General features: G+C 37.0%; 2 protein-coding genes and 1 long non-coding RNA gene across 6 annotated transcripts in view; 2 read left to right on the top strand and 1 right to left on the bottom strand.

The window, feature by feature from the left end:
• LOC135687223 (uncharacterized) overlaps window positions 1–7,430 on the top strand; it is a 28,451-nt gene extending 21,021 nt beyond the window's left edge. The window contains exon 11 of the mRNA XM_065203736.2: window positions 7,272–7,430. The gene's annotated coding sequence lies outside the window, so the exon portion shown is untranslated. The remainder of the gene's footprint in view (window positions 1–7,271) is intronic.
• Window positions 73–15,780, bottom strand: LOC135687225 (uncharacterized). Its single transcript, XR_010516171.2, has 3 exons — window positions 15,660–15,780; window positions 14,949–15,087; window positions 73–14,427 (listed from the first exon to the last, which is right to left on the bottom strand). It is a non-coding gene; the product is annotated as an uncharacterized LOC135687225 (long non-coding RNA).
• The window catches only part of LOC135687219 (myocyte-specific enhancer factor 2C), a 22,157-nt gene continuing 15,886 nt past the window's right edge, over window positions 15,678–21,948 (top strand). Inside the window, exons 1-2 of one of the 4 annotated variants that reach the window (XM_065203727.2) lie at window positions 15,678–15,773; window positions 18,856–19,018. In XM_065203727.2, coding sequence (XP_065059799.1) covers window positions 18,965–19,018 — 54 coding nt within the window. In that variant the 5' untranslated portion in view covers window positions 15,678–15,773; window positions 18,856–18,964. Of the gene's footprint in view, window positions 15,774–15,851; window positions 18,259–18,380; window positions 19,019–21,948 lie in introns of those variants that run through there. The other 3 variants (XM_065203728.2, XM_065203729.2, XM_065203726.2) reach the window with 3 other exon arrangements.

The raw sequence follows: 21,948 nt of genomic DNA, 5'->3' as shown, positions 1-21,948 counted from the left end.
TTCGGGGGTCATTTCAAAAGCTCAGTTTTATTACTCGGAATGGCCACCTCGTTAAGGCCCTATATATTATTCTTTCCGTTATGTTGTTTTGGATTGAATTGCAACCGCAATAGATTCCTTTTGATTGCTGAAAGTTTAGATTTCCTCATTAATCTTTAGCCTAAAAAACTTTGTATCATTATTATCAATGAAACTGGCCAGTATTCAGGTTTGAAATTTTTTTACATCGAATTGTCTGAGTTTCTGGCGCCTTAAAGAATTGATAGACGCAGACGAATTCAAGTTTTAATGGATTTTAATGTGTGCAATGAAATATTTTCGCACTATACTGCTACCGGCGGCTATTATCACAGAACTGCTTTGTTGTTTGCTCAAACGTTAGACCGAAATTGCTATTTCCATTGAACTTTTCAGAGCAATCGGAATCCTAAATCAATATCGGTAGCTTCTAACGTTGTAAGATTCAGATACCAGTCTGTTCTGTCAAGACAACGTGGCAACGACAAGGTCACAAAAAGCACATAACGTGCCTGGAAATTATTCCAGCTTCTATATCCTGATCCTCAATCATTATCATCGTCTTTGGCATCATCATCATCACCATCCATCTTTACCATCATTATCTCTAATCACCATCGCCAATCATAATCATTGCTTTAATCGATCATCGTAATTATCATAATCATCAAAGACATCATAGTCAGTCATCATAATCGATCATTTTCCACTTGATCAATCATCACCATCGCCAATCATAATCATTGCCTTAATCGATCATCATAATTATCATAGTCATCAACGACATCATAGTCAATCGTCATAATCGATCATCTTCCACTTGATCAATCATCACCATCGCCAATCATAATCATTGCCTTAATCGATCATCATAATTATCATAATCATCAACGACATCATAGTCAATCATCATAATCGATCATCTTCCACTTGATCAATCATCACCATCGCCAATCATAATCATTGCTTTAATCGATCATCGTAATTATCATAATCATCAAAGACATCATAGTCAGTCATCATAATCGATCATTTTCCACTTGATCAATCATCACCATCGCCAATCATAATCATTGCCTTAATCGATCATCATAATTATCATAGTCATCAACGACATCATAGTCAATCGTCATAATCGATCATCGATCAATCATAATCATTGATCAATTATCACCATCGCCAATCGCAATAATTGCCCCAACCGATCATCATAATTATCACAGTCATCACAGGGTTTTTTCTTATTTTTTATCTCTTTTTAACGACAATAACTAATCTTGTGGTGCGAACCCACAGTATCTCGTCTTTTAAGGGCAAAACCCGGTCCTGCTAATCTAATTACTGATCCAGCTAATTACTGGAAAAGATAAGCATCCCGAAACCACGTGTTCAGGTTTCTATTTCTTTCATTTTGAGAATATTCAAGTGCACACACGAAAGTTATGCAAACACATGATTTAGAATAATGAATTTTCTCTCTTCCCTTTTTTGTAAATTGGTTGATTTTTATTCAGTTCATTGAAATATTTCGATTCTTTTGAGGTTGTCTCTTTTCCCTTCTGTCAAGAAATGAAACTGCCTTTCAAAATCCACAAACTGCTTCTTTGTATGTCAAGCCATGAAACATTTTCTATCAAGTTGGCCTTGCAATTAAGTTCAGTGAATCATATACCTGCATTTATTTTAAGAAACCATGCTTGAGAACCAAAAACGTAACATAGCATGAATAGAACACTCAATCAGCCTTGAGGACGTCTTCTTTCTGCCATCTTTGTCAGTTGAACAGAAAATACGTTCCTTAACCCCTAAAATAATTCTTCCCATTCGAAAGCAATGAGGATGATAAGTGCTATGGTTTCGGTTTCTTTTAGACGTGCAAGTAAGTTCTATAGACAGCCTTTATGTTGCAAGGAAGCGCACGTTTTTATCTGTTCCTAGCTACTATAGAACTAGATTTGCAAGCAATATAATCGATTCTTGTGACTTTTTCATAAAATCACTGTCGTGGCGAGCTCTTATTTCTACGAGACGTTGAACAATTTTGTTCAGGCCACGTGAGATTAGCACAGTGATGGAGACATTTCTCTTTCGAATGCTTTTTCGTAGACACTGTCTAACCTGCTGTTTAGCATTACTATCTGCCCACGAGGAATTTTCCTGTTGATGACCTCGAATAAATGAGTAAATTTTTTCATATCAATCAAAAAAGGGCAGTTGAGCGTGATTATCTGAAGTGAGCAGTCGATTTCGTGAATTTGCGATTCTAGATAAAGTTGAATTTTAGAGACTGTCAAATGCATAAATCTTTTTGGTTTATGATTCACAGATCGGTTAGAGCTAGGCCCGCCCCTACTCTACCAGAAATTCCAAGCCAGGAAAGATAGCCTATCCTTTCATAAATAATTTCAGCCTGTTTGGTTTTGGATTTGAGGTCCTTCTGCGTAGGTGTCAGCCTGTAGCCAATGTTTGCTTGTTGTTACCTTCAGATTTTTACCACAGCAACACCCCATACATGATATGTCGCCCCTCAGTCCCTCGGTTTAAACCTTTATTCTTCTTGTCAATTAGCGCTTTATGTTTGCTTATTCGACCACTGAATAATTGATTGAGCTAGAAATCGTCCTATCGTTGTCAGAAACTGAATTATTAATCAACTTAGACTTTTAGCGATTTCGCTAAACGCAGAATAATTATCTTATCTGCCGCATTTCATTATTACTTTGCTAATGTAATAGTGTGCAGTAATAATTTATGGAAGAGCGTGGACCATCTGACGGTATTGTTGGGGCCACTCTAATACAATGTTTCACCAAAGCTTATCTAAAAATCATAGAAAAGGGAATCACTATCTCTCATTGACCCAGAAAATGATGCTTTGAAGGAGGAGTTACTTCTAAAATTCGGAAAGTTTCAATTTTTGAAAAATAAACCAGCTGGCACCGCATGTTTTTTACAAAGCCTCCTTTTTAGGGAATTTACCTCCTTTAACAGCTTGTTCAGCTTTGTAAACTCAAACGGGCAGGGGAAATTTCTGCAGGGGAAATTTTTTTATCAGTTTATATGTATCATCGGAAAGAATGTGAGCTTTGTACGAAAACTCAGAGTAAATATTTTTTGTATGGTTTGGTACACTTCTAAGTGAGAGTGGTCCAAATGGGTTATGTTAAGGGCAGTGTTTTGCCTTTACTATATAGGAAGCAGTTTCTTGTAAATCGACCCTTTTTGTTTCAATCTTACCTTAAAGATACTTGGAATAAGCAACTGGTCCCCTTACCCTACTTTTGGTACTGTTTTTACATGTGTCCGTGGGAGGAATGGAGATTTTTTCTTTCTTTAGCTCGAGGCGAATAAATAGGCCTTAAAACTGAACAGAATAAGCAACTAGGCCCTCCAAACTTGATCCTATTCATTGGACCCCCTTTTTATGAACTCTTTTTACGAATTTTGGATTCCATTGTTGTTTGAATGAATAGGCCTGTTGAGTCATTTGCCCCACTAATGCGACCCTGTTAGGCAATTGTTGATTGAGTTGAGATTAATTTTGCTTAAACGGGCAAGTGGTGAGATAAATTGGTTATAAAACGTTATTTCTTCCATTCCTACCAGCCTTTATTTTGCATATAACGATGCGAGTGCTATCGATACGTTGACGCAGTTTTGTTTTGTTGGGAGAGCGAGATGGTTATTTGTGGCTGTGTTGAAATTTTTCCTCTTTGAAATTTGTAATTATTTTTTTCACGGTTACTTTAGTTAACACGCTTTAAGTTTAAGCGTCTGTCGAACACCATTGGTTGTGACAACAAGAGCGATCATCAAAAATGAACTATTGGTCATTTTCAGTTTGAGCCCGCCACACTGTTATTGCATTACAACACCACACCCTTTATGATTACAATGAGAGTGTTTCTCCTGTATACAATCCACCATGAACATCTTATTTCGTTGATCTCGAAAATCCAAACAGACAACGGAGGTTGTGCGTAGTCAACATTTGAAAGCCGTTGGTCTAGGCCGTTGTCACAAACTCATAATATGCTTTTCATTTGTCAGCTATTGCGAGGTTATGCGTAAACATTGAGTGTATAGCCAGTGACCCCTGTATAAGTATATTGTCAGTCAGATAAGAGGTTATTGAAGGAGGTGATACACTAGCTATTGTCGCATATCACATGATCCCTCAAGCAGGCAATAACATCATGTTACTTCAGTTCCAAACGCCAACGCGTGACCGATTTAGTGTGTTATATACTTCTGTAGTTTATGTTTGTTTTTCTGCAATTAGAGAACTTCTGGAAACAAGAAAATTGGTTAGAAATGACCCAATTCTAAAGTTTGTCTTCAAAAGGTAAAGTTACAGGGCGACTGAGTCCAGATTTGACTCAGCAGTTGAATGGCCAGAAATAAAGTTATAGCAATTTCCTTTATTTGAACGATCTTTTTTAAAACCAGTGACCGCAACTTGAGCCATGTGTGGGATGGTGCAAACCATAGACTCTTTGGATCAACAGTCGATACCAGAATGACTTGAATCAGTGACTTTGAATATAATTTTCTTCTTCCCTAAAAACCTTATAAATAAAGATTCTTTTGATACCCGAGTTTTCTGCAAGTTTACTCAACTTGATTTTTCACCTATTCTTGCCTTTTTCTGTCTTGAGGCAGGTTCACTTTTACTATTATTGTTCAAAAATGTCAAAAAACCCCGAGTTTCTAACAAACAATACATTTTGCTCCTATTGTTCTCAAACAATGGTGCCTCAGTTAATGCTAACTTTCTTACTGGACTGAATTAAGACGAGTAGAGATTGAAGAGCATTTGCACAATATTTATAGCATTAATTTCAGATTTTTTTATTTTTTTAATTCACTTTATTTAATGTTGGTTTACAAAATATAGGTAATAAACAGCTAATTAACACCAGCTTGTAACAATTTTCAGATTCAGTTAGGCCTTTTACATCATAATCTAGTTTTTGCATTAGCACGTGTACATCTCAGCTAACAAGCTTTTCAGTGGCGTAATAGTGTAATGTATGAGAACCTAAAGAAAAACCGAGACTGTACCCCTATTTGTGTCTGCAATAAAGCGCATCAAAGAGGTAGAGCATGTCAAACACGATAGAAAGACGTAAATGATACATTTTTCAATTCTAAACCTTTGTAGTGGAGTGAGAAACCAGCCAAGGGTGTAGATAAATACATAGCCAATATAAGTACACACGTTTAAGAAATTTCGTATGCAACAAATGTTGCGTCTGTGAAAGGGAAGCTTATGTGAAAGCTACCTGTGTATCTTGTTTGCCCACACACACTTTTTTAGCTCTAATTATCATGACCAGAGGGGCGTGGTTGACCGTGCCAGCCCGTGGCTTCCACAAACTTTGGGCTTTCGTAACATTCCTCAAGCGAAAATCAGATTAATGTGTACCAGGTTTCTTACCACTGCTCTCAAGGCCACCCAGCTTCAGTTTAAAGCTTTGTGACGAGCATGTGAGAATTTTTGTTAAAACAGTTTCAGATGTACCAGAGCTGGAGCTTTAAGAGAACCATCGGACGTAAGTCCTGTTTTTAAATATAGTTTCAAATCCCATTCCATTTGCACTTGGAACATAGAATAGCTTGTAAAAAGATCCGTTTTGTTGTAAAAAGATCTGTTTTGTCATGATTGGTTACATATTCATGCCGGTGAAGTCAGTTCATTATGCATCGATTCTCTTTAAAAATATTTGTTTGCATTTATACTATCGAACCAGACAAGGAACACAAAGTAGCGGATAGGGATCTCTCGCTTTAAATGGTCACCATGCACGTACCCCGTTTACCTGATGGAGTATATGTTTATGGCGATGGGAATTAAGGGGGTTTTCGCTGAGCTTTCCTAATTTACAGCGAATCAGGTTTCATTTTAGCAAAATTTCCACATGCTTGGGAGTCTAGCGTCCATCACAGCCCCCCTTTATCCCCTTACAATTGGCGTATCATCACTGCCGTTACCGAAAATGCATCTTCTTTTTGTTGCTGTTGCTGTCCTTTATGAGGTCTAAACAGCGGTGTAGCCAGGACGACAATTACTCTCTTCAAATTGTACATATGATACCTATAAACCTATTCATTACAAAGTTTACTTATTTATCTTTTGAGCTGTGCTTCAAAGTAATTAGCATATCTACAAAATTTCCATGTTGTTCAAACCGCACAGTTTCCTGAATAGACTTTTAATGTCACATTGAGAACTTTGTTTGCTGATTTGTTTGTTTGAATTTTCAAATCATTCGAATGCCTTCCAACCAGACAAACACAGTGCCATGTGCAAGGTTCACAAGCTTACTCTTCCAGACCATGTGTCCTAGTCAATGAAGGAAAAAACACAGGCTAAGAAATATTTAAGATCTTAGAGAAGTCTCTTAGTTTCCACCATATTCTCATACATTCTTATGTTTTCATTTCCTTTCCAAAGTTAGATTTTAGTAAGTCTTTACTTCTTCTACTATTTTGTTGCTATGATTTTATTGTTTAAGGTTTCGTTATCCAGCTATATTTTGTGTGGAGATATTACTGCCGCTGTTGATGCTTTTATTTTGATAATTTGTCAGATATATGGTTTTTAAATGCTTTACAATACGATTTGCCTTAAATATGTGTTCTAGATCTAGTGGAGAGGGCTCTGCTATCCCTAGGGAAGTTATCAACTCCTTTATACAACTGATTTGGCATATTCTATCATTTGTGTATCATATGTGCACAATTAAAACAATACCTGACATAAACTTTGCAATACGTTATTGAATCTGCATAAAGTTTCACTGAGCTGCACAGCATTATTGACTATCTGTCCCTATAAGCCCTTTGCGTTCTACAAATATTCATCTATATATTTCTCTAATTATTCCCTTGTTAATATTTTCCTCTTCAAAAAAGCAACCGACATTGTAACTGTGATAAAAATTGAACGTTACTAATGTAAGCATGCTCTTCTATCTGTGGAAGCTTGTACTTGCAAAGTATTGCTGTGATCGCTACATTTTTAAATTTTTTTATTCCTGGCTTCATTATTCAATCTTCAAGCCTGCTTTTACTGGCTTTTTAACCTCCTTTGTTTCCTGTTTTGGTTGAATTTTTTTCTGCAAAACATAAATTGTAAGATCAGCATTTCAGACAATACCAAATGATCTTTAAGTCACAGAGTGTTCTATCACTGTTTTTTAAATATCTTTTTGCAGTTCAAGTGCTTACAATTCGATTTTTCGTTTCAGGTCATGGGACGAAACAGAATGACGTCATTTCACAATTCCTTAAAAAAATATAGTGTGTGAATTTGAATACGTAAGACTTCAAACCTTGTCTTGTATTGTTTTCAAACTGAATGTAAATTGTAACGCTTCTGGTTGCGTTCATATCAGTAAAGCGAGATATTAGTGATTCTTGTGTTAAATTTATCTGCATGCAACAATTTTCTGAACAATCGTTTAATTGTAGCTTTATTTTCAACCTGCTCTAAAGCCCACCCTGGAAGTGTGTAGACAATTATCAGTCTTGATGGTCCTTGCTCTTGTTTCAGATTTTCACGTCCTGAGTTTTCAACTTCATGTTATAACTGATGGCATAGGCTCTATATTGGACGTGAATGGGACGAGAAGCCGTATTAATCGTTTAGTTGAGTGTTTGTTACAAAATCCGTGCCCTTTTCAGAACTGACGTAACATGAATTAATTTTCGTCGACTTTTCAATAGAATGAAACTAATGCCTGATGCTTGCTGGATTCCCTTTTGATTTGCTGTCTGTCATGATCCAGGTATTCCTAACCCCAGATATGCATTAACATGTCTTTGATTTCTGACTCATTTCTCATTTTTGCAACCCTTCCCATTCAGGCATGAATTTTGTTTACTTGTTGCAAATACAAAGTAGCCTCCCCGCTTAGCTTGATTGCTCAATTGATGCTACCATTGAAATGATCACCCGAGTCACGCACACATGCACTTCCAGTTAATCTTCAAATCAATCCTTTCTCTCTTATAATGCTACGTCAAATCTAACCCCTGCTATGAAGGAATCTTCATCAAATGGATTCTGATTTCAATTTTATGGTGAATGGGAGAGGCAAGCAACCTCAGATCTTTATTGGCGCCATCTCCAGAGGTATTTGCTTCTGTTTTGCCTTACCCATGTGCAAATTGCGTTACTTCGTCTCGCTACTTCAACAAAATCAAGGGCGAAAATGAAATTTACATGTAGTCTATTGTGCTCAATTCAATTGTACAGTGCTTATCCCTTGATCGTTTAGAAATCAGATTACCCAAATGCCAGGCCTGTTTTTCGCTCCCTACATCTTCAGATAGAAAATGTGACGATAAGAGTCATAATGAAATAAAGCGAAAATCCACGCCAGGTCACAATGGCAGGGTTATCAGTTAGTGGCCTCCTAGCACGGCGATAGCTATCATTTATGGATAAAAAATTAAGATAGAAATTAACCTGATTATTGATCTCGCCCTTGATTTTTAACTATTCCATTTACCAAACTTTCTTTTAACGTGTTTGTACCTCTCTACCCTCTTATCGCATTTAAAGCGCGAATTTTAACTCATGACCAAATTTATCTGCGTCAGAGGAAGAATGTACAGATTTAAAGTCACTTAAAACGTTTTTTGAATCGATTCAGAAGCAACGGACAATGCAGATTTATCCTAATCCTTCTTAGAAGTGGTAGGATCATCATTAAAATATTCCCATTGAGCTTTGTGATGTGATTGGAAGTTTTATATCTTTTATCCGTAAAATAGGAATGGTACAAATCTAAGCAAATCTGACCAGTTAGCAAAACTACTTTTATAAGCCGGCTGACCAGGCTCGGATCAAAGAGGTCCGTCTTAAGATGGTGGCCATTGCCTTGAGTTCAATTGTGTGCAATTACCAAATTCTGCAAAGTTTTGATTTGTTGTTAACTTATTACATTTACCCAGCGGACGCATATGAATGGATTTAAATGGGCGTGTAGGGCAATGGTCCACGCGGGGTCTAGATAGCTTCAGCCTTCCACACGAGTTACTTGACCAGGAATAAAACTTTGCATCAGGTATATCTTAATACAAAAATACACGATCTGAATATCCTAGCGGGGTTTTCTTTGAAACGTTCCCTTGAAGCATTCTCCCTCTCCGTTGCCCCCATTTCGGCCAGCTTGGTCGTTCTACCGTTTTCTTGAAAGCAAGGTCAGCTATTTTAGATGCCTTGGGTCACGAACAGAAGCAACGTTTCACCTAGACTTGCTCCAAGTCTATTTTGTGCTCGAGAGAGGAGTGTTTGTTTCCTTCCTGTGGACTTCTGCGAAGGAGACCGACGGAAAGGGGAAAGGCGCCTTCTACGTTTCACCTTACGTTGCCGTATTCCGCCAAACAAGCCCTCGTTTTGTAGATCAAATTCGATGTATTCGATTTGGGGTATGTTTCAGATAGGGAAATGTAAAAAGAAGCTTTCTATTGAACAGTGATTGTCCTGCTTAAATATTCAATACGAAGAAGTTCTTTAAACCTAACCCAGGTGACTTGAATATTTCCTAATACCTGATAAATATTTCAAAATTTTCTTCAGTTGAATGCTGCCTATTATTGCAAAAGTATCTGATTGACGAGAGAAACGTTGGGCGACTTCCTTGAAGGAGACAGCGTTCGTCTAAAGAGGTGTTCTTTTAGAAAATAACAGCAAACAAGCTGCATTTTTTAACCTGTCCAGTATTATTTCAATCAAATGCTTTCAATCTAAAAACTGAACTGTAGAGAAACTCCTTATACAGAAGATTCTCTGTTCATCACAATAGGGTGTAATTATTTAATATCTCTTGTTTTTGGTGATCCCCCCATTCCAATTTTTCCGATTTTGCCTCCCTTAACTTCGATGTTTGGGTGGGACAATCACCCTTCCGATGCCAGTGTAATATTGTAGTTATAAATAACGGGTTAACCACTAAAACCCTAGTTTCATATTTGAAAAAGAGCCAAGCCGCCGAGCCAAGAAGCTCTGTCCGAATGAACACATTGTATTGAAACAATACAATACATTGCATACTAGTAATAATCATCATTATGATAAAAGCATCGTTGGCCATCGCATTTATTGGTACATGGCGCTTTTCTGAAGATCCAGGAATTATATTGATTTTGTATTATTTGACATATCATCGTCAAAATATTGGAATTATTGAAAAAATTTTGCTATGCATAAATTGATCCATTTGGAGGTCAGGCATGGAATTGCCCTTCTCTCGTTATAGCCAATCCTGGTTGACAGCTCATTTACGTTTGGCTGACAATTCTGATCATCCAGAAAGATCATCCAATGGTTTAAAAGAGCAAATAGTGATACTGGAATGTCACCGTATATTTATCGCTTGTGATAAAGATGAATAATGGAATTTATAGATGAGCATTTATAGATGGCACGTCATGGGCAAACAAGGGATTTGGATAAAAGGAATGTTCTTCTTGACTTATCGTACAATGATTGCTACTGAATCGAACGTGCTGTATGTGCTGATTGTACAAATCAATGTCGTGTGAAAACTCTTTAGTTTGTAGAAAACTCTTTAGTTTGTAGAACAATACAGTTCCAAGTGGTAGCTCTGAGTCTCACGCTTTGCTGGGACTGGAACAGTGTCGTATTTAAGCCTTCCCTCACGTAATGCATTGCAAGCCTTTTCGTTGTTGAAGGGACATTTTCAATAGGCGTATTTAAGCCTATGTCACTGAGGAAATTGAGGAATTATTCCTTGCCTCAAAATTCTTTCTATTTCCACTACTACATTTATAAACAGGTATGACAGAAAACCTGCGACTGACGCCTTTACGACCACACAGACGTAAAACCCTCCTGTTTTTGTGTTCTATGCCAACTTTATATAGCGTAAGAAAATGTCAACTGTTTGATCTTTATCTTGGTTAAAAACTAATTAATTTTACCTTTCCTACTTGAACGAATTTTAGCTGAGCCTATGACTTGAAAGGTCCTCCCTTTAGGATTTGATGTGGCTCTAAAGTGAATGTATCGCTTTTTGAAGATCGTAATAGAAGGGACTTTGTCAGGCATTTTAGAGGGCGAGGTCCTAAAAATGTTCCAGGTAAGGGTTTCCCGATCCCGTGTTCTTCCCCTTCTGCCATTTTCCTTCTCCAATCTTAAATCACAGAATACGTCATTGGTTACATTTAACAGATTATCTTGGAAATATTCACTTTTACCATTCAGAACAAAGGGAACTGTCATGTGTGAACGTTAATAAGCTTGTACCAAACAGGGTATTTTTAGAGATACATAGCTAGATTTAGTTTCAAGTTAAGGAAGTCGGTCCAAGTTACACGGAGGCCTAAGGCTAGGCATGATATTTTTGAATACCCCTGTAAACCTCCATTTCAATGTGGTTAGCTACTCTTCTTTATGAACGAAAAAAGCGCTGACAATTATGACTCTTGAAATCACTGCCACATTTTTCGATCACCGATACATGTGCAATCATTTTTTGTACAAAAATGAAATTTGAGGCTGGGTTGTTCTAAATTGTTCCAAATCATAATGGTGTAAGTTAAATAAACTTAGATAGAAAAGCGTTTGATGTGTATAACGCAAATGTTGTTTTTTAATAACATTAGCAATAAAATAAGTATACTGTGTCATGAAATACACATCCCTTTATTAGCAATGTTCTTCCATTTTATTACCTCATCCCAGCAGCTTAGCTTGTTCTTAATCCGTTCTTAGTTCTTGACCAACTTTGAGGCTCGTGCTCTGATGAATTTGTTTTTGTAAAACAAGTGCGTATTTATGGAAGTATGAAGTTTTGATAGAGATAGGTAAATGTCTTTAATTCATAGATTCCAGGGTTTAAGTTAATGATTGGAATTGATTCCTTAAAACCATTCAACCTTTTTACAAAAGATTCCAGACAATCTCCTCAAAAATTCATCTGGACATTTGAGACGACTATCATCTATAAATTTGTATTTTTGACTTCAAAGGGTATCGATTAAGTCACTTGAATAGAGTATTAGATAGATAAAGACTCATAACTCTTCAAATTAAAACTTTAGACAAAAGGGCATTCTTGCGATTTCAGGAGACAGACTGTATTTTGAGGTGTATCAATTGCTTTCACTGACTTAAATATTTTGTATTTCCCTGTACATGATTCTTGAGGCTTAGCAACAAATTGATAATTTTTAACTGATGTTTTTGACAAGTGTTGTCAAAAACCACCATATCAAGAACATCGTAAATGTCTGACCACATTTATATAGAACAAAGAAGCATCTGTTATGTAAAGGCAAGACCATAGGCAATGGGGATAGAGACAGGTGCCCAGAAAGTTAAAAGAAAGGGGCTCAATCTTCAGAGTATTCTTTGGCTTAAAGAAAAACGGATTCGTTATTTGAATCTTGCCTACAGTCGCATTCATGTTGCCCTTATTAATAATCAAAGTCCCTCTTCAATCCTTTCGTTCTCATTATTTTCAAAATTGATAGCTAGCCAAAAACTGCAAACACTGCGCAAACAGTTTCGCAGACCCTCGACATTTTCAAAAAATGTTTTCAAGGACTGATATACCGGGGAGCCTCCTCCCCCCCCCCCCCGTATAAAACTTAAGTAGCATTAAGCCTCTCCCCCTATAAAACTTAAGTAGCATAAGTGAAATAAATACTTGTATTTAGTAATATATGGCTGTTGCAACACTTATTTATCTGGGCTGGGCCCCCTAAACAACAAAAGGTGTTCACCGAAGTCATGAAAACGATTAAAGGACTGATGCATAATCTTTCCTAAGGTGTCGCAACTTGGGGGTTCAAGAGTTAATCTATTATTTGAAAAGAGCAATGGGGTAGGTGGAGCAAAGACATTTGCCCGTTCCCTTATTAGAAAACCTGAGGCAACTCCATTACACAGAGTATACGTAGGGTGACTGGGGAAGTTTCTTCCCCAAAACGAATACACGAACGTCAGCACAAGAAAAGGCAATGTAGGGAACTTCTGAATACAAAAATACACCAAATGACACGTGCCAGTTTCCTTTTGTTTTTCAAAGGGTGCGTTTTGCCCCAACTGCTCCCGTTGGCTGATGTCAGGGGTTGGGTGCACCCGCCTTTCAAGGCTGCAAGTGCCCTTGCAAAATTATACCAAATCGGTTGTCTTCAGCTTCCATACTTCGTTTTCCATTGCTTGTAGCAGTTGAAGATACAAAAGATTCTTCCATCAACCATTTTGTCTACTTTCTCACTACATCTTGCTGTATGATCTCAATTTTATTGATTAATGGAGATAGTATTAGCCCCCTTGCTATACCAGCCCTCTCTAGTTAGGCACCAGAATATACGGTAGGAGGGTTGCATAAAAGTCGTTTGGAACGGGGGTGGCGATGCAGTCGTTTTGAGTAATGCTAACGCGACCTTCTGATCGCAGTTTGAGATTTTTTAATTATAATTGTGCAGGTAACAACCAATCACTGATTCATATCATTCATCGTGCCAACGGTGTTGCATAAATTCATTGACGAGTCCTGGAAGTGCTATAAAGCTATCAAGCTTGCATACCAGCAGGTAAGTATTCATGGAATATGGCCTAACAAATTAATATTTCAATATATGCATGTACCAGTAAACAACACTTTTTAAAAAATGATGTTGCTGGTAAAGGTGATTTGCATGATGATGTTGATTATGACAATTACAATAATTTTTATTATTATGATTTATTATCATTATGATTTTGATGAATAATACTATGATTATTATTTTAGTGATGGCAATGTCGATTGGATTTTATTCGCGTTGATGGACCATATAATATGCTGGATGTGATCACAGTAAATAGATGCAATTACATCACTGGATAAGAATTTAGAAAATCCCTTATGTCGTTGATTGACTGCGAGGGGGCACGAGTCTCGCTCTCCTCGGGCACTTCGGACTGCTGCGTTTAGTTTTGGGAAATCTAAACTTTGAAGACTCTCGATAAGTCTTTTTTGAAAGGGGGAAGCGGGAAATGTTCAGCTTTTCTCCATTTAAAAAATATAATTTAGCTACCTATTACTGAATATTCTTTTTTCTCTTCACAATATAGAGCTTATCGATATTTGACTTAAATTTTAAAAACCCAGTTACAAAAGTGATTCAAAAACATCAAAAATTTTAACAGTTAAACTGAATTATGAAAGCCCATCATGTTTCATATCCGATGGCCCACAAAATTTAAACTTTTGCCTGGTGTTATCAGTAGCTGCACTATTGTTTGCTGACAGATTGTATCAATGTTGTTATTTGTTGACGACACATCCGTAACACCGAGGGGAATGCCCATATGGCAGGTGACTCAGCCGTCTGCTGCCTCCATCGCCAGAACTTCACAGGAAATGCCTCTTCAAAATAGTCCTTCAAATTCAAACGCAAATACAAGTCCATTTGATTCGCAATCAGTTTCCTATTGCCATCCATGTTTTATCAAAAAAAGTTTCTGACCTAATGATGCATCAGTCTCAAATATCCTATACAACCGCATAATCATTGAAAGGACAGTGTCCGGATTCACTGTACCTTAACTTGCTTTTATTGTCCCAAAAATTAGGTTATGAGCAAATATTAAATCATAAAATTATTTGTATTGATTGCATCTCAAGTCGAAAAATTCTTGTAATCGCACGATTCTCAGAAAACCGTTGAAAAGCACTGAAACTTTATTTTCATAAATCCAGGATTTCATCAATCCAGTGTCAAGAAGCCTATTCTAATGATGTCAACTTCTAAGATAAAGATAATATTATCAAGAATCATATTATTAAACTTAAACCATTACCTTTAATCTATGCTCTAATAAGCAACGTCTGTCAAATCTAGTAGCATGCAAACAAGGCATATATTATGATACTGTTTGATCAAATACCAAATTCTCATACTTGCGATTTGAGTGGGCTTCATCCCCATGCTTAGAAGTGGCAAATCAAATCATTCGCCATCACTAGACAATCTACATTCACAGTTGGAATATAACCTCACTTTATGGAAACGTAAAGGTACCCCGATAACTTTATGCACCTGTAATAAACAAAAAGACAAACTTTAAGTAATATTTTGGTAATTTTTACTACCTGTTATATTAAGAGCGATTTTTCGGGAATTATAATTGAACTTGAAAAGGCGTCTGTTTATAGCCCTTACTAATAAAACTTTTCGTCTCTTTTTGATTTCTTATTTTGACAACAAAGTAGTATTGTTTTTTAATATTGCTTATCTAACTGAAAGTCAGCACCAGCAACGAGGAAGAGTGGCCAAGAGCTGCTCAGTTGCAGCCAAAAGGGTTTAAGGACAATGTAACGGAAGACAATCGCTCTTTGTTTTTATTGTGATCAAATTTATCTAATAGATATTTTTTTAATTATGTAAAAAACGGTCCTACCGTTGTTTTTCTCGACCTGTCGAAGTTTCCGAAATCCCCAACAAAAATTTAATACGTCCTTAAATAATTAAGATTGATGGGTTATTCAGTTAAAATTTCCTTCTGTAGTTTATTTGAGTCTTGACTAAAGAAACAAATAACCAGCGCTATAAGCGTATGAAGGCAGAGAGAGGCTTGACTAGGAAAAGATCAAATTCTAAATTCTCCTTACTATCCATTGACGGGATGCCTCCCTGTCCAGAAATACTTAGCGCACAATAAGTGTTGCCACAAATAGTACGTTGGGAGTAGTGTCACACTGCAGCTCGTTCGGCGTACATCACTGGTGGGTAAAAATAGAAAACTATTCGATTATTTTTGTCTCTGTTGGCTGGCTCAACGTTTTTCGTTCGCACAAGAAATCATGCAATCGCGAGCGGGTCACCGCATAACTCGTTTAATAATTTTCTCGCTTCAACTTCGCTGTAGAAATTTGCATGGCCTAACAACTCCGTTCCTTCGCCTAATCGAGGAAAAGTCCATTTTAAAAGCTGTGATTATGGATTTGCAGGAAATTTCTTTTGCGATCGAGCTATCAACGTTGGATTCAGGCTAATGTTGTTATTCTCTATCAACTTAATGATATCGGGGTACAGTGAGTATGCTTATTATAAATCGTCGTTTTAAAGGAATTTAGCTTGGCAGGCCTGCATCCCGTCACCAATGGCGTGGGGTTGCCTCCATGATAACTGCATTGATTGCCCAGAAGAAGAACGTTTTCCGTGGTGCAATGAAATTGTATTTAGATGTATAAACACTTTGTAATGCGATTTTGTTCAGATATACGTTAGCTCTTATAATCCCGATTCGAGTTTTAATTGGGAACTGAGGATTTCGACGATGTGTCTATCGGTCGGATTGAAGCAAGAGGCCATTTTGAGCCAAGCAATATTTCCTCTCCAAGGGAGGTTTGTCAAGTCATCATGTTTTCATGTCAAGGTTGATGGTGTCTCAAGGTTTGTGATTAGCGGCCGAGAAGCGCAGAATCTAATCAAAATAAGTATGTGATGGAATATTAAATGTATGCTAATCTTTTTGTACGTGTGTGTGAGAGCTTTTTGCAGCGTGTCTTGCAGTCAAGTCTGTCATATTCCATCTTAGTTGCCCGCTGCACAAGTTTAGCAAAAGCAACTATGCAGTTTCACAGTTTTCTCAAATAAAATGTTTATTTAAATTTAATTTTAGCATCAATAAAAAAAAGTTTGACTGTTGCTTAAAACTGATATATTGTTGGGTGGACTCAGGAACTAAGTAGCTTGCTGCATTCCATCACTTGGAAAATGGATCTTTGATCTGACAGCAAGTCATAAGGCGCTCGGTTAAAATACAGGTGCAATATTAGAACTATGCTTGAAAACGAAACGCTGGATTTCACGCCAGCAAGTAGGCAACCGTTGCAACTTACTTTTAAATTTTGATTTATATTCACCGTTAATGCCATGTTTATTGCAAGTCTAAGTTAGTGTCAGATTAGCTGCGGCAAGAAAAGTTGTTCTTCTGGTTAAAAGTATGAGTAAGTGCATTTTTTAAATGAAATTTTGCTGAGACATGTTTGTTAACGCAAACTGCCAGTGTATTAGAGCAATGAATGGCTAACAGGAAGTGTGTATAAGCCGCAATGGGGATATTGGTTTTGACGGTGGATTTGGATATCAGACCAAATTTTTGCCTTTGACTCTCAGAAAGTTGTCTGAAGCATGTGAAAAACAGTTAATATCACAATATTTTGTTTTTAATCTTAAGAAATGCAAAATTCCTTACTAAATATTGATGCGGGGAACGCCTACTTTCGAATGCCACAACAAGTAGCTTCAATGAAACCCGGCAAAGATACTTGACTTCGTAGTCAGATTTTATGTTGCTCCCAGCGTTAAATTAGCTCACTTAGCGTGAAAGTGTACGCATATCTGTTCACCTTTCGTAACTGTTATTTTTTGCTTTCTCTCTGTACTTTTGCTAAAGGCAAATTTCAACGCCCTATGCAAATATTTCCCCACGATTTCAATGATGCGTCCTTGTCATGTTTTTTCTCATATCAACTACGCAGTAAGAGTTTCTTGACGTGATCAAAGGTTTACTTAGCTTTACATTCGAATTGTAAGCGAGAGTTTGTTCAAAATCGTCTTGAATCACTTTGTTTACCGCCTTTTCACATGCTATGCAAATAAAATCTATGCTTTCAATAGTGGCTCTGTTCTCTACCAACCAGGGTAACATTATCATCTAATAATTATTTCTTTGGCTGTGATCCCTCGGGTGAACGTATCATGGATCCAGATAAATTTATTTGTTTTGATTGAATTTCCGCCGTGATAAATAGCTTCCATGTGTCGTAAACCTCATCATGATCTCCCTTAGGTTATGGCATAGCTGCCTGCTTCACGATCACACTGTATTTGCATTTTGACTGCATAGAAGAACAGTTTATCTGTTGTGATTATTTTTGATTGAAGTTTTGAGTAATAAGTCAAAACCCGTGTACTTGCCTATTTAATGGCTTTCATTTTAAGAGCTAATCCACGATCCATTCTTCCTGATATCATAACACGACATGTAACCACAAATATGTATAGTTGCTAAGTTATTCGCCCTTGCCACCAGAATGAACATCAGGTCACACAGTTTTCTGCAGGTCCTATTTTAGTTTGCAATCCAAGTAATCTCGTGGGCCTAGCGAAACCTGCAAACAATTCGAATTTTAGTGGAAGCAAATTTTTCTGCATTTAGTTGCATTTTGGAATTTTTCAAGGGAAAGATCCCCATTCATCAAGGTGATTATTGTGTGCATAATATACAAAGTTTTTGTGCCAATCTAATTTATGAAGTTGTTAATTTGTTACATCGATAACTAATTTATTGCTTAGTTAATATATGGAGCAATAATTGATAGCATAGGACTTCAATGCAATGGACGGCAATATCTTATATGGATTGTTTACAATGTATTGCAGGGCATTATTGTCCACAGTCTTCATAGCAGATACCTCTTAAGGAAGCACCTGTTTTATGCTTGACTCGAGTTGATGCTATCGAAAGACTGCGGTTTAAACCACTGGCCGCTCAGTTTTCTCGGTATTTCGTTCCATGTTCTATGACTGTTTGTAAGACCATTGACAGTTTCACCGCAATCTGCCCGGATTTAATTCCATACAGAAATGATACCTAACCGCACTTGTAATTAGCCAAGCATTCACGAGGGCGTTTAATACAACTTTGTTTGCAAATCTTTTGCGAAATCATGTCTACAGTAATCAATCCTATTAGGATAACATGTATGTGTTATTTTTAGTTTACATTGCTTTGTTTGACTTCGCTCCTAAAGGGCAAGTAGAAGTTGGTAATTTCCGTTCGTTGTTGTTCTATTCCAGTGCGCTTGTATATTTTGTGCATTCTTTCAAGCTGGCTTCTGAGGTAGGAAAAGACAAACCATTGGCTCCACGAGTCGTGCCGCAATCTCTCAGCATCGACAATCAGAGGATGGGTCGTAAGAAGATTCAAATTTCCAAAATCAACGATGAAAGAAATAGACAGGTGATCTTGCTTTATTTTGCATTTGAAGACACAGCTCAACTAGGCTTAATTAGCTACTTTTAGATTTGGATTCATTTTTTATTACTTGCTGTTGTGCTTGCTTTGATAGTATGGTTTGTTATTGGTAAAGCCCTGACTCCTGCAAATATAGGACTTGAATACCTTTTCTGGCTCCTCTTCATTCATTCCTTCGATGGACTAAGTTCCTTATAAATTGTATCAAATAACCAAAAAACCTCCTTTTCTCCTGTTCTTCCTTATCTAATAAAAAAAATTTCAAAATGGTGAGAAAGTGCATTTGTAAAATGATTAAAGAACTTGACGATTGTGTTGTTTTGACTAAACAAACAGTCATGGGTGTGGTTGTTGGTCTTTTGTGTCCTTACTTCTTGCCTGGATATCTACAAAGAAAATGTTTGTAAATTCAATTATGATCAGGTGTGCTTGATAATTGTAGTGTGATAATTCTTATAGTCTGATAATTCTAGTGTCATAACCTATATGTTTAATTAGGACCGTCAAGAGGGGACAGGGGACAAGGGGGAAGAATTTCCCCGGTCCGTGAGCTGAATGGTGCCCCCAAAATGTTATTGAAAGGTTCCTAACAACAACAGCAACAACAACAACAATAATAATTATCCTTTATAATGATGTCATCACGAGCCTAATTCTTCTTTTTCCCCAGTCCGACAGAAAATCTCCTATTGGACCTGCATTTAAGCCTCCATTTAAATGCCCCAGTTGTTCTCAACGCACCTCTGCCTTATGCTCCTACTTTATCATGGCTGAGTGCAATAAATTCTTGCTTTTGAACAACCCGCTGCTAGCCGTCCTAATAATTTGAGGGACCCTTCATTGGAACATATATGATTGGATTCATTACTTTGCAAGAAGTTTGTGCAACAAATTAAGTACAGATATTTTGAATTTTTTGATTTAACACTACTGAATACAGGGGCGGACACATGGTCAAATATTTGGGGGGGGGGGGCAAGCCTGTTGTTTTAATAAGATGACGTCACCTTGAAACTTTTATAAATGAAATGAATTGTTAAAGAAATGCAAAACAAATTACTAGATACATTAACTATATAGCAGACAAATGCGTCGTAGCTGTTGGTTGTGTCACAAAAAAAGGGTATTCAACAGCAAGGCACTTATGCCAATGCCCCTCCATCTATAGCCAGACCCAACGAGAAAGGGGACAGGGGGAGAATCCATACACAATAAGCTGAGCGGGGCCCAAAAAGTCATAACAAGGTTCCTAACAACCACAGTTATAATTACGTCATCCCGTGCCGCATCTTTCTTTTTTGCCCCAGGCCTAAGAAAAGCTCTCGGTGGGCCTTCCTAGAATAGGGTTGAGACCGTAAGGGGAGTTTCCTGTTACCTTGAGTAGTCTTGAATTGATAGGAAACGCTCAGAAACCTGCGACTCTAACTGAGATTGATTACTGGTTGATTGCATAACTACAGTAACTATAAAGTAACTACATAACTAGCTTACATACAAACGAAAATGCAGATTGGCATAAATTAACATAATTATATAGCATGCACCGTTTATAAATGATGGTCAGTAAAGACAAGAGAAGGGCGAAGGGCAATTTTCTGTTGCAGGTAGCGAACGAGATATTCACGAAGACAAACGGATATCCCAGTATTTTCATAGAAAACAATAGGATCTACATAAAAGGTGTACGAGATTTCATAGAGATGCCCCTCGGAGAATAACTCATTCTTGCATTTCATATTTCTAAAAATCAATTCTCGAACAATTCTTGACAATATCTGTATGTATCATGTGATGAATTAATACAGTTACATGTGGTATGGTAATTGTATAGTGCTTTTAAAGCAAATTTTGGAGCAGTTACCCTTTAATTCACTTCCTTCTTCAGAAAAATTGTTTTTTTCGCCATTTGTTCCAGTTTGTTTTCAGTGGGCATGTTTCCCAGATCTTGTTAGCTTCTTTCACTTTGATAATTGTGAAAAGGGTAAGAAAGGCCCGCATTAATATTTAATTAGCGAGAACGAAATAAAAAAAATTGGAAAACAGAATATCGGTATAGGTCATTGGATTCCCTTTGTATCGCGGTCTGTTAATTACTTTGCTAATTTTGCCTCGTTAGTTAGCAATGCTTTCTGTGTCAGTGAAATATTCGTTTAGTTCAATCTCTGAGAAAAGTTATCAAATATTTGTATTGCAGTTTTTTGAGTGAACTTTTTCCAGTTTCAGTTAATTTTGTGTTTTCAGGAATTATCAAATCACTTAGTCTTTGATACCAGCAACTTTCGTGGTTAACAATAACTCTCACTTTTTGAAAGGCACGATGGTCCATATTTGAGTTGTCCAGTTTTTAATGCATCAGTACTTAATGTTTTTTTGTAATTGTTACCTCTTTTTAAATTATTTCATATTTTTATCTCTCATTTGAAAAAAGATTTTAATTCATATTTCAGTATTTTATTATATCATAGTAGATAAGAGGCTAAGAGTAGAGATAAGAGATTTGAACTTGATTTGTTAACAGTTTGTGATGTGTCTAGAGTTTTAAGCCAATCCCATTGACGTAGTTTCTTAATTATTTTGCCTTTAGTGCCAAGTTTCTTTAGTTTTTCGGCAAGTCAGTACTCGTTTTGTTTCGCAAGTTTCTTTTAGCAAGTTTCTAATATAAAAATGAGCGTACCCGCTTTTTTCAGTCACCCGGGGCTCCTGTCAGTTCTAGTTTTTCAACATTCTTGTCGACTCAAAAAAAGGCCATTGTGCTAAGTCGGAGACTAAAATGGCGTTCACGTCGCAAGCATAGGGGCAGGGGTTAGGGGTAGGGATTAGGGGTGCTTGCCCCCATGCCTAAAAACCGTTTAAAATCAGTCAAGACTCAATCTTTCAGGGAGAAGGTGATTATGTACCTACACCATTGCAGGATT

Source organism: Rhopilema esculentum, chromosome 20 (assembly GCF_057945365.1).
Source record: "Rhopilema esculentum isolate cy_ngs chromosome 20, ASM5794536v1, whole genome shotgun sequence".
Lineage (NCBI taxonomy): Eukaryota > Metazoa > Cnidaria > Scyphozoa > Rhizostomeae > Rhizostomatidae > Rhopilema > Rhopilema esculentum.
Note: the sequence above shows the minus strand (reverse complement) of the source record. Positions and strands in the feature narration are given on the sequence as shown.